The 13,437-nt window shown below is 36.4% G+C and overlaps 2 protein-coding genes across 5 annotated transcripts in view; one reads left to right on the top strand and one right to left on the bottom strand.

Annotated features, from left to right (window-relative positions):
- usp7 (ubiquitin specific peptidase 7 (herpes virus-associated)) overlaps positions 1 to 2,202 on the top strand; it is a 32,339-nt gene extending 30,137 nt beyond the window's left edge. For all 4 annotated transcript variants that reach the window (XM_086058446.1, XM_086058363.1, XM_086058618.1 and 1 more), the window contains exons 30-31: positions 61 to 151; positions 1,167 to 2,202. In XM_086058446.1, the coding sequence (XP_085914572.1) occupies positions 61 to 151; positions 1,167 to 1,273 (198 nt within the window). In that variant the 3' untranslated portion in view covers positions 1,274 to 2,202. The remainder of the gene's footprint in view (positions 1 to 60; positions 152 to 1,166) is intronic.
- Positions 2,203 to 3,741: 1,539 nt separating this feature from the next.
- On the bottom strand, positions 3,742 to 13,336 carry litafd (LITAF domain containing). Its single transcript, XM_086058233.1, has 5 exons — positions 13,214 to 13,336; positions 7,481 to 7,524; positions 7,320 to 7,394; positions 5,871 to 6,066; positions 3,742 to 4,545 (listed from the first exon to the last, which is right to left on the bottom strand). Exons 2-5 carry the CDS (start codon positions 7,518 to 7,520, stop codon positions 4,425 to 4,427), a joined length of 432 nt encoding a protein of 143 aa, XP_085914359.1. The 5' UTR covers positions 7,521 to 7,524; positions 13,214 to 13,336; the 3' UTR covers positions 3,742 to 4,424.
- Positions 13,337 to 13,437: the final 101 nt, after the last annotated feature.

Here is a 13,437-nt window from a genome sequence, read left to right as displayed (position 1 = left end):
CATGCCAAATATTTTCTGCTAGTTATACGTGACATGTTCCTTCCATTCTCCATGCTGCAGTTCAAGTTTGCTATTGTGATGATGGGCCGACATCAGTACATCACTGAAGACGAGTACGAGGTCAACCTGAAGGACTTTGAACCACAGCCAGGTATTGACTCATGTTGGGGCGTTTCCCTCACAGAAACACATTTTAATGCTATTTTGTTTAAAGGGACTGCAACATGAAAAATCTACTTTTTGGAGCTTTTTAGCCATGTTAAAATGCTAATTCCTCACCAAAAACATGACCACAAGTTGTGTTTTCCTCCATTCGCCCCTGTATGAGAAATTCTAGGTTATTCTGCTCTCCAAGCACCAGCCCCTCCCTACTTGAGAAAACGAGCTGTTGGCACAGTTTGACGTCATTGCGTGCGCACGGCCACTTTTTTTTATTTTTTATTTTTTATTTTTTTTAATAAACCTCCCTCCATGGGATAATGACAAAAGTAGCCTTTAATCAAACATTCTGTCCAAATGAATTCAAAGCAATCAATTATTCTTCACATTTGCAATGCCAAAGTGCAATTAAATGACAATTGGCTGTCTTCAAATCCATTGGCTGACACTGGTGTATACTACAAGTAAAACATTTACGCTGATGAATTTAAATGAAGGGCTGGTGTAGTGGAAAGTGCGCTCGACCCCTTAAGCAGCAGGGTGCGGGTGCGTGACCTGCTCTGGTGCATTTTGTTTTTCTCTTCCTTTCCTCTAACCTCTCTGCCCCCCTCTTCCACGATTTCTTGTGGCAATGACCCGTTTATTTTCAAATGTTTATTCAAGAATTGATGGCTTGCGTGACCAAACGCAGAAATCGAACAGTCTGCGAAATTTAGAGTCCATTTTAAAAATCGTCTTAAAACCTATCTGTATGTTTCATGGGCGTTGCGCGAGAGGGGCGAGGCGGGGGTTTTACTGGACCGAGCGTTTGACACCCGTAGCCAGCGAAATAACTCATATTTCATAAGAAATGACATTGCGATTGTGTCAAAGGTAAGATTTCATCATTATATGCCTATAGTTAACAGTGGAAGGGCTTAAAATACCATGGTGGAGTCCCTTTGAATCATGAAAAACTGCTGGCGCCCCACTGACAAAGGTGTGTCTCTCTTCTCTCGTGTGTGCAGGAAACATGTCGCACCCGCGCCCCTGGCTGGGCTTGGATCATTTCAACAAAGCTCCAAAGAGAGGTCGCTATACCTACCTGGAGAAAGCAATCAAAATTCACAACTAAAGCAGCCCGTCCTTCCTCCTCCTTCTCCTTCCGCTTCCTCCCTGCCTACTTTACACCATAACTGACTGTAACCAAGCTCACGTGTGCGCGCGTGTGGAAGTGTGCGCTTGAGTGTGTGTGCGCGCGTGTGTATGTGGGCGCTCGTACGCGTGCTCATCACTTTCAGCCTGGACACAAGCAAGCTCCGCACTGGCTCTTGTCTTCAGCCCATCTTGCTGCAGCTGATGGATTCTCCTTCAACTCTCAACATAAACTGCAACTACAACTTCCTGTTTTGTTTTTTTTTCCTTATTTTGTCTAGGGTATTTTTTTTTATTATTTTTTTTGCCACTCCCCTCTTTAATTACATGTTGTCCCCCCCCCCCCTCCCCTCCCTCTCTGGCTTCTCTTAACTGTTGACTGCCTGTGTTGTTGCCGGGAAGTGGCGAAAATGAAATTGGATTTTAATACGGGGAGAATTGTGACAGGATACAATATTATACTATAATGTATATATCTATATAAATATACATAAAGTTCTAGACTTCATTTTGCCCTCCTCTGCTTCACTTTTTTTTCCTCAGTATTTTTATTTTTTTTGGGTGGGTTGGTTTTAAATGAGGACTTGCTGCTGTGAGGAGTGTTGAGTAAAAAGTACGTTTGTGAGAACTAACTGGCAGGGAGGATGAATTTCTCCACAACAAAACAGTTGTGGCACCTGTTGGCATCCATCTTTTCATGCAGCTCAAGTGTGCTTCTTACATTTTCTGCTCTCGCCCTTTTAGTGCAACAACAGATTAAGTATTTCCACGTTTTACGCACAGTTGTCTGTTTTGTTGGGAGACTTCCTTTTTTTTTTTTTGTCTTTCTGCAGAACTTGTATTAATGATGTAGTAATAAGAATCCACTGCAAATGTTTAAAGAAAAAAATAAAATGGCGTTAAAAATGAGGAAGATAGTTGTCTGTATTTCATCTTGCACGCTGGCACTTGGCGGCAGAGAGCTCAGGACTGGAAAATGGTTGTCAGTATGGATTTTTTTGGGGTGAAACGCAGTCCCTGGGTTTGGCTTGTTTGTTGGCCGCTTCCTCAGTCATTCCTCTCGTGGAGCACCAAAGCAACTCTGGTTTCTCGCTATCCATCCAACCTTTTCTCCCATCTGCTGGGAGTATAAGTGTGTCCCTCTGGTGGTTGGGAGCAGGAAGTGCACTGTGCTTGTGTGGTGGGGAGCTGCCGACTTGAAGAGTTGGCACATTTGAGGATTGTGTAAAGGACAAAAACCAGCATTGTAAGAAACACTTAAATCCCCAATGATTTTTTTTTTAAGCACGGATGAAATGCTTATCAGTGCTTAGTGTGGCTCTGTAAAGACAACATTTAAGAATTGTATATTTAAAAATATGAACATGTAAAATTTAAAGAAACACTTGCCTTTGTTGTGGGGTACAGAAGGAGACAGTTGTTCATATTTCTTGTGTGTAGGTTTTTCTTTTATTTTTTTCTTTGCGTTCCTGATGTACGATTTGACAATTATTTTATGTTACATTTGCATTTGTTTTCCAAACTAACGCCATCGGTTTTGTCTTGTCTCAAAAGTGCAGTACAAAAATGACCTACAGAATCGCGTCTTTCCCCCCCCACCCCAATTGAAAATCCTCAGTGTAGCAGCAGTGTACGACAACTATTCCTGTATATTGCCTTTTTGCTGGAAAATGTATGTTGAATAAAATTTTCTACAAAAGACTTTGCTTCTGCGGTCCAGTTGTATTTTAAAAATGTGCAGAATTTCACAAGTTACTTCATGTTAAAGATTAGATAGCTCTTAATATGAAAAAAATACACTGAGCTGTCGTACAAATGCGATTATGCCATCTAGTGGTGGAAAAATGACCAACACAAATCAATATCACCTCGCTTTTTACAGTACAGAACATCTGTTTCATTTAAAACTAAATTTTGTCAATTATGACATTACTGTATCAATAACTAAAAGATGCAGCCATATTTGTTTCCACTTTTTATGTTAAGAGTATGAAAACTTTTCATTCATCACTTTTGTTGTACATTTAGAACAGATATAAAATTTGCAATTAATGCTGAGTTAACTATTGAAGTCATGCGATTAATTACGATTAAAAAATGTAAGCGCCTGACAGCCCCAATAATAATATAATTGGGCATTTCATGTGCCCACATAAAAGTGTAGGTCTGCGGGTTGGTTTCATTTTATTTAATAAGAAAAAATATTTATCACACGTGATTATGTTGAAGCCAAGAGGTAAGTGGAGTCTACCCCCAAGTGCAAGTCTTAAAGGACAAAAAAAAGTGACTTAATTCATTATAGACATGTTTAATCAGCCAAGTAATTAGCAATCAGTTTTTTCCCCTAACTAATATTGGAATCCACATTGACCTAAAAAACAATGCACATTGGTCGAGCCAAAATCAATATGAAAAACAAAATAAAATAAAACGTGACACACATGCATATCATTTGTATAGGCTTTTTTTATTTGACAAATATGGTTATGAAATAATTAGTACATGAGAGACATCTTACTGTGGGGTTCATGCAAGAGATTTATTTATTTATTTTCCTATTTATTAAGAGTATGTTTCATAACTTTAATTTTTCAAAAAGGTCGAAGAAAATAAGCATATTTTTCATATATGCAATGTGATTCGTGCGAAAACATGAAAGGAAACAAGTGTTATTGCTTTCATTTTCATCAGAAGGAAAGTTATTTTACATGTAGCTGGTGGGTTCAAACTCGCTGCTGTACATGACATCTTTATTTGGCATGAATTCCTTCATAAACGGAGATATACACTCATTGAATAGTTGTCTCTATTGCATTGTGGCGCACTGGCACAAACACGACCGCTTTTCAATATCACGGTTGATCCCTTAAAACACTCAATAGGTTTAAACGTATGTACAAGCCTTTAACTGTGTATATAATAATCAACGGTTATTGGTTGTTGTTTATGTAAACAGAAGAAAGAAGAGCATGAGAGGAGATGAATGGGATTGGCCCATTTCGTTTTAACATGGAATATAGAAATAAGTGACTTTGTTGTTGTCAATTGTGTGTGTGTGGTGGTGGTGGTGGGGGGTGGGGGGGGGGTCTTATTTTCCACCTCTGTGTGCGCGCGTGTGTGCGGGGCGGGCCTCAGTCACAGCATTTCCTCTTCTCCACGTGCAGAAGTCTATTACAACGGGGGCACGTGTGGTGCGCATCCTTGAATTTTTTGAGGAACAGGGGAAGAAAGCACAAGCAGCACACCCCCAACCTGTAACACGCACACGCACATGCATTGGTTGGAGCCCGTGGGGAAAAAACAACCAATCGGAGAGAGCAGACGCGATGGATGACGTGCACTCCCCAGGCGGATTCGATTTTCTATAGCGACCATTGTTGATCAATACTTTTTAATTAACTCATTCATTGCCATTGACGGCTATAGACGTCAAAAATGCATTTGAACTATTTCTGTTAGTTTCACTTTTGTTAACAAGAGTATGAAAACCTAAAACAAACAAAAAATATTGTACATTTAGAACAGATATAAAATGTGTAATTAATTGTGAGTTAACTATTGAACTCATGCGATTAATTACAATTAAAACATTTAATTGTCTGACACCCCTAATTTTTAATAATCTTTTCTTCTTTCTTTTTTTTAACTCATTCACTGCCATTGAAGGCTATCTATAGAAGTCAAAAATTAATTTGAACTATTTCTATTAGTTTAACATATTTTCCACTTTTGTTAACAAGAGTATGAAAACCTAGAAAACAAATGTATTGTACATTTACAACAGATATAACATTTGTGATTAATTGTGAGTTAACTATTGAAGTCATGCAGTTAATTACCATCAAAAATGTAAATCTCTTGACACGATTTAAAAAAGAAAAGAAAAGATTATTAAAAATGAGGGGCGTCAGGCAATTAAAATTTTTAATCGTAATCAATCGCATTACTTTACTAGTTAACTCACGATTAATCACAAATGTTATATCTGTTCTAAATGTACAATATTTTTTTCCTTGGTTTTCATACTCTAATGTGAAACTAATAGAAATAGTTCAAATGAATTTTTGACGTCTATAGCCGTCAATGGCAGTGAATGAGTTCATTACATGACTTCACTAGTTCACTCAAGATTAATCACGAATTTCTTATGTTGTAAATGTACAATATACATTTTTTAGGTTTTCATACTTTTGTTAACAAAAGTGGAAAAAATTGCGAAACTAATAGAAATAGTTCAAATGAATTTTTGACGTCTATAGCCGTCATTGGCAGTGAATGAGTTAAGATGCATTGTGGTATACACGAGGGCATTATGCAGGTGTATACATATTTGAATAGTACTACTGAATGGCCAACTGATTCGTGGATAGAGAGTGATTCTGAACACGTATAAGAGCGTTTTGCGTCTGTTGGGATGCGAAGTAGCCCGTGCAAAATAATCTTGTTTCATTGGTGTGTGTGTGTGTGTGTGTGTGTGTGTGTGTGTGTGTGTGTGTGTGTGTGTGTGTGTGTGTGTGTGTGTGTGTGTGTGTGTGTGTGTGTGTGTGTGTGTGTTTGAGTGTGCAGCTGTCGCTCACCCGAGGCAGATGAACAACAGAGCCATGAGCCAGGCATACGTTCCCGCCTTGTAAGTGACGTTGGTCATAACTTGCTGCTGGCAGGAGGGGCACGTGGTCATGCCAGAAGTATAACCCAGCGCCGTGTCGTAGCTAGTGTACTTCTTCTTGCCATCGTCGAAGCCTGCGCTTATGCCAGGGGATCCACTCGTGTGCACTGATGGAGAGGACCGACCAGTTAAATCATTAATAAATGATAGCATAGCATACACATATATATATATATATATATATATATATATATATATATATATATATATATATATATATATATATATATATATATATATATATATGTTAAAGATGTCAAACGATTATATTTTTTAAATCAGATGAACTCATTCACTGTCATAAATTCATTTTAAAAAAGATTATTGAAAATTAGGGGCGACAGGCAATTACATTTTTTTTATCGTAATTAATCGCATGACTTTAATAGTTAACTCAAAACGTAAAGAATAAAAAAAATCAAACAAATAGTTAACTCACGATTAATCGCAAATTTGATATCTGTTGTAAATGTACAATGAAAAAAATTATAGTATTTCATACTCTTGTTAACAAAAGTGGAAAAAAATGTTAAACTAATAGAAATAGTTCAAATCAATTTCCGACGTTTATAGCCGTCAATAGCAGTGAATGAATAAAAAGAAAAGAAAAGATTATTAAAAATTAGGGGTGTCAGGTGATTAAAATTTAAATCAGGTTAACTCATTCACTGCCATAAATTCATTTAAAAAAGATGATTAAAAATTAGGGGCGACAGGCAATTAAATTAAATTAAATTAAATGTTTTAATTGTAATTCATCGTATGACTTCACTAGTTAACTCACGATTAATCGCAAATTTGATATCTGTTCTAAATGTACAATGAAAAAAATTCTAGGATTTCATACTCTTGTTAACAAAAGTGGAAAGAAATGTTAAACTAATAGAAATAGTTCAAATGAATTTTTGACGTCTATAGCCGTCGATGGCAGTGAATGAGTTAATCACATCTTAGAATTGTTATTTATCACGATTAATCGCTTAATTAAAAAGGCTTTTTATCAAAAAGATCACCTGTTATGTTAATTAGCTTCTACATTTAATGTCTTCAAAAAATGGACCCACTGCACACGCTTTTTGAATCAGTTAATCACTTGCATAATTTAAAATGGGGGGAAAAAATGACTTCAATAATAAATAATAATAAATATTCTAAATGTGATACGCAAACATTTATTAAATGCTTTACTTGAATGCAAGTAGTTATGTTTATTGCTCAAACACAATCTGCGCTTCTTTAACCTTACCATCCGTTGTTAACATTAACAGTGTGATCAATTTGCGTTAATACATGATTAATGCGATCTTTTTTTGTGATTCGTGAATTACTTCATGCTTTGACAGCACATATGTGTGGTTACCTGGTACAGTCTCTGTGCCAACAGGGTTGAAGGGAGTATGGACATTGTAGACTTTCACCGGTCCCGGAGGATCCACTAAAGCATAAAAGAAACGGAGCACTGATGAGAAACGCAAAGGAGGACGATGACGACGGCAACGATGGTGTTGATGCTCAACATACCTGGGATGGTGTAAGGAGGAGGACTTTTAATGTTTGACATGATTCTACAAGAGAAGAGATGAGAATAATCAGTCTTTCATTTTCATACATGTTTTAGTGCTCATGCCGCTGCGGGCGCATAGCGTGCATGTTTGCTGCCAGCAGCCTGGACGAGTGCGTGGGCCGGGCGTGGCCCCCGATTGGCCTGCTTCCTTTTGGGTGTGGCTAGCTATCGGCACGCTGATCAATTAGCTTTAATTGCAGTTTTGTCTTTTGTTTCTTTTGCATACAAAAAACAACCGGCGCCGCACAAGGAAACTGATAAAGGTCATCATTGCGCATTTTGCAGACTGTCAATTTAATTGTTTTCATAAAGCACTCAACCCTAAACCACAAAAGTGGTCCTGGCCATGTTATTAATGATCAGACAGGCCCTTAAATGATTGAAAAGGACTTTTAGAGTTAAATAGTCACATTTATGTTTTTATCATTAACTCATTCACTGCCATTGACGGCTATAGACGTCAGAAATTTCAACTATTTCTATTAGTTTAACATTTTTTCTACTTTTGTTAACAAGAGTATGAAAACCTATATTTTGTCATTGTACATTTAGAACAGATATAAAATGTGTGATTAATTGTGAGTTAACTAGTGAAGTCATGCGATTAATTATGATTTAAAAAAATTATTCGCCTGACGCGATTTAAAGATTATTAAAAATTCGGGGCGTCAGGCGAAATAAAAAAAAAAAATCATAATTAATCGCATGACTTCACTAGTTAACTCACAATTAATCACACATTTTATATCTGTTCTAAATGTACAATAACAAAATATAGGTTTTCAGACTCTTGTTAACAAAAGTAGAAAGATTACATTTTTTAATTGTAATTAATCGCATGACTTCAATAGTTAACTCACGAATAATCACACATTTTATATCTGTATTAAAAAAATAATTCTAGGTTTTCATACTTTTGTTAACAAAAGTGGATATATTTTTTTAAACTAATAGAAATAGTCAAAAAGAATTTTTGACGTCTAAAGCCGTCAATGGCAGTGAATGAGTTAATTCATACATACTGTAGATGTCATCGACATTATAAATAATAATATATTTTTTTTATTAGAGACAAAATATTAAATGAAAAAAACCCAGCATAACTCTAAATATGAAATATGGTTAAGAGATTGATGAAGTTATACTTGTAAATTGGGGATTCACTTAAATAAGCACACGCTGATCTTTTGTCACCAAGTTATTCGTTCTAGCATTTACATTGATGGGTTGTTTTCATCAAACACTCTCCATTAACACACACACAATCACTCATTGTCGAGTACAGTGTCTTGGATGCTCGACACGAGACAGAGCGGATGACGCTTTACTTTACCCTGGCTTCACATGCACACACATTTAATACACACATCATCTGGTAAAAGAATGTGGCTGAACGACATGATTGTCACAGACGGAAGGGTGTGCCATATGCCAAATGCCTGTGACGAATGTGCTGGCTTAAATGCGTGCAGGATTTGATTTCAATGTTCTGATCTCACGGGCCATAATGACTGGTAAACTGACAAACAATTCATTCATAGGTTGATATCGGTATATATGTATTTCCGTAGCAGAATATGAACTGATGGTGTTTACATGCAAGACGGGGTTTTCTTGTCTTTCTTTGTGTGGCAAAATCCTTGAGCATCCCAACTTTAGTAAGTGGCCATTATTCTTCATGTGGACATTTCTGCTGCTGCACAAAAAGAAAATGCGAGTACAGAAATAGAAGGAAAGCTGGTTCACCCTCTTAACTCATTCACTGCCATTGACGGCTATAGACGTCAAAAATTAATTTGAACTATTTTTATTAGTTTAACATTTTTTCCACTTTTGTTAACATGAGTATGAAAAGCTAGATTTATTTATTTATTTTACATTTAGAACAGGTATGAAATTTGTGATTAATCGTGACTTAACTAAGATTAAAAATTGTAATCGCCTGACACCCCTAATTTTCACGATCACGATTAATCACTAATTTTGTATCTGTTCTAAACGTACACAAAAAAATGCTAGGTTTTCATACTCTTAGCAAAAGTGGATTTTTTTTTTAAATAATAGAAATAGTTTAAATGAATTTTTGACGTCTATAGCCGTCAATGGCAGTGAATGAGTCAAAATAATGGCCTGAGACATATTTTGACTAGTGATGGGAAAATGAAGCTTCATGAAGCACTCGTGATATATATTTTTTACTCTTACATGGTGCTCTTGGCTTAAAGAAAAGGGCAAGTGCAAAGGCAATTGATTAAATTTCCGCTGCTTCATTAATTCAAGAAAACCATCTAAAAAATATTACAAGTGCTTCATGAAGCTTCATTTGTCCATCACTAATTTTAATAATTTTCTTGCCTAAAAAATGAACTAAAATCAGCTACATCCTTTTTAAAGGCCATTCGATTCTACTCCTGAAATGAAATTATTAATAAATATAATGTAATCAGTATTTGGTTCCGTTTTGCATGTTTTCTGGGAATTTTTAATTTGAGTAAGGTGACGATATGATGTATCACGCCCTTTTTGGATGACAAACAGTTTTTGCTTTAAATAATGAAAACAATGAACTGCTTTGTCTGTTCTTTGTATTTTTTTAACCTCTGCGTGTGTTTAGCGATGAACACATGCTAACATCCGGGCTAACTGGTTGCTCCTTCACTCTTCGCCTCTCATGGCACAAAGCGAGCGGCGTGACGTGCATTATTGTGCTGAGATTCCATTACGTGCAAGAGATGAAAGGACGGGCTCTGACAGTTGCATGCAGCTGCGATGCGGATGCTGCCGTCACCAGGTTATTTACGGAGCTGCGGATAACGACTAGGGCTTGGCTCCCACAGATGTTCATATGCCACATTGCTTTAAATAAAAACAATTAACAGCATGAGCAACAGGCAAGGTACGCTCTAAAAACAGTTGGGTCAAAAATAACCCAACTATGTGTCAAAAATGGAATGATCCTCTATTTGGGTCGATTTGACCCAACTTTGAGTCAAGAAAATGGTCTTTTAGTGTAAAACAACTCATAAATATTGGTCAGATCCTTTACTTGGGTCAAAAAATTGGGTCATTTTGTATATCACACCCCAGAAAGTTAAAGTGGATTGGTCGATTTTTAAAAAATCCATAATTGGGTTACTTTTGACCCAACTGTTTTAAGAGTGTATTGGGGCCCCTATGATGGGCCCCTCAATGCTAGCTGGGCTGCTAGTTGCGGACCCTTGGAAGCATAATCTTTGAACCCCTTTATGATGAATGCAATACGTACAATATACGCATACACGTTCATAACTAGCCAAGCTGATGTGGATGACTTGTATACGTATATATATATATATATATATATATATATATATATATATATATATATATATATATATATATATATATATATATATATATATTTAAAAACAATTCAAGATCAGGTCAGTCTGCATTCTGTGGTCACGACAACAAGAGTCACAACTCCCCACCCGCGTCACCTTGCAAGTCATAGACATCACATCTGAGCCAAAGGTGTGGTCCAAATGCATGTGGCATCTGTGCTGGTTGAACCAGACTGAAGGAGGAATGTTCAAATGTTCATCCTCTTTAATTAGCTCACAAAGGAGCAGGCAGCCACCGGTAATTAGCTAATTAACAGTATGTGTTGTTTGACATCTAACAGCTGACTTTACAGGAAAAAAACGGGGCTTAAAATGAGGATTGTATTACTTAATTGAAGCAAGACTGTATATGCTAATATTTTATTTTGTATTTTTTTTCCTAGATGCTACTCATACCTATACAATTTGAAGATAAAAGTAATTATTAACTCATTCACTGCCTTTGACGGCTATAGACGTCAAAAATTCATTTGAACTATTCTATTAGTTTAGCATTTTTTCCACTTTTGCTAACAAGAGTATGAAAACCTAGATTTTGTTGTTGTTGTAAATTTAGAACAGATATAAAATGTGCGATCAATCGTGAGTTAACAAGTGAAGTCATGTGATTAATTACAATTAAAAATGTAATCGCCTGACGGGCCTAATAATTTTTTTTAATTAAAAATAAGGGACGTTTAATTGTAATTAATCACATGGTAATTTTATATCTGTTATAAATGTACAATAAAAAACATAGGTTTTCATAATTTTTTTTAATGAAATGATTAATAGTTCACATGAATTTTTGACGTCTATAGTCATCAATGGCAGTGAATGAGTTAAAATAATACATTCTTAAAACAAAGTTATAGTTTACCTATATATACCTAAAGTATCCATTTGAATAGTTTTAAGAGAAAACATGGTTCAAGCCATGTTAAATGATCTTATACAAATATTGCCTGGTAAGAAGAATTATCTTGGCAGACAAAGAAGAAAAGTGTTTCGTCTTTAAGGGAGAGATTCAATTTGGGCGAGATTTAATTTTTTGCATTGTACCCTGCCAAAGGAAAAATGCAAAAAATGGAATTAAAAAAAAAGGATAAAAATGTCAAACCCTAACCCTAAATAAGGTCAGTCAAGCTGAAATATTGCGTCCACGCATTCGGCCACAAGAGAACATGTATAAGTCTTTTCAAGTGAAGTTTTTGAGTGTGAATGTGTGAGCGCATGAATAACGTATCCATTGTAAAGGGTCCAGAAAAGCGCTATAGAAATCGGATGCATTATTATCATTAAGTTTTATAGTGCGCCAACAAACTTCACCGCAAGAATCCCCGTGAAAATGAGTATCACTTTTGGGCCCCACCACTTCAATGTCACAAATTAAAAATGATATTTTCGAGCAACCACATTAGAGACGGGACAATATCATTGTTTTTGAATCAATAGTTGAGCATGAGAATCCCCTTAAAATTGCATTTTATTTGGCTGGAAAAAAAGAAGATGAAATAACACAATTTCAAGAAGGCTCCCGTACCTAAATAAAAGAGAATATCACTTCAAACATATCAACTATTATGTTTTTACAAAACATTCATGCCAATTTATCCGCTGCTGTTCCCATACTATAGAGTGTATTCAATCTGCTGTATTACAATAATGCCTCTATTCTTTGACAATGTGAACTCAACCACTGTGTTCCAGTGCTGCCTTGAAGTTATGGCTGCGCCTTCAGAGGACAATGACAATGTTTGGATTGTCACTACCCATAGAAGGAATCATAAAAATAAAAAAATACAATGTTGGTATTGCATGATCACATCAGCCACAAATGTTCTGATAGACTTTAAGACCATCAAAAAAAAATTAATCATCAGTCTTTGCTTGATCGGTTTCTCATCAATACTGAAGTGAAATCAGAATGAAATGACAAAAGTCACATTTCAGCAGAAGAAATACATTCTGATGAGTAAAATCTGAGACGAAACAGTTTATCACGACAATCCACCTTGCGAATCAATTGGACACACTGTGTACATTTTCTATCTAAAATGATGTAATATTGATTGCAAAGTGAAACGTATAAGTTTCACATCGGCAAAGAAACAAACCATCTTGAACCTATCGCTGATTTTCGTCAACGGTTCAATCTTTTTCATTTGGCATATTTTGGTAATTAATCCTCAAGAACATTCTTATCAGTAGAACAGCATAAAACCTTGAAAGCCAATGATCAACCCCCTTTTTGACCTCTGCCACTCTAAATCCTCACCCCTACATGTCCATAATAAGAGAGGGATTGGTAAAAAAAAAGAGTCTCACCTGGTCCAGGTTTTGTTGTCAGTGAGCAAACTTGTGTGCGAACTACTACCACACAACTGCCGCTATCGACGGTCCAGACGCGACAACACTGCCAGGCGGAGCCGTGTTACCTGTACCTCACACCCAACCCGCCCCCAGGCTCCGCCCTCTTCGCCGACATGCTGATGGGCACGGGCTGTTCGCTCGCTAGGCGTAACTCACGCATTTCTACGTTGTTCTTTGTC

This window comes from Leptonotus elevatus, chromosome 1, assembly GCF_054856555.1.
Source record: "Leptonotus elevatus isolate MCC_2025b chromosome 1, RoL_Lele_1.0, whole genome shotgun sequence".
NCBI lineage: Eukaryota > Metazoa > Chordata > Actinopteri > Syngnathiformes > Syngnathidae > Leptonotus > Leptonotus elevatus.
This window is presented reverse-complemented; position numbering and strand designations above follow the sequence as displayed.

What these genes read in the sequence shown, in the direction of transcription:
- litafd (XM_086058233.1), bottom strand. Translation starts at nt 7,520, where the DNA reads ATGTCAAACATTAAAAGTCCTCCTCCTTACACCATCCCAG. An exon ending in TCCTCCTTACACCATCCCAG is followed by an intron (nt 7,395 to 7,480) that starts GTATGTTGAGCA and finishes TTTATGCTTTAG; the next exon opens with TGGATCCTCCGGGACCGGTG. An exon ending in TGGCACAGAGACTGTACCAG is followed by an intron (nt 6,067 to 7,319) that starts GTAACCACACAT and finishes CCTCTCCATCAG; the next exon opens with TGCACACGAGTGGATCCCCT.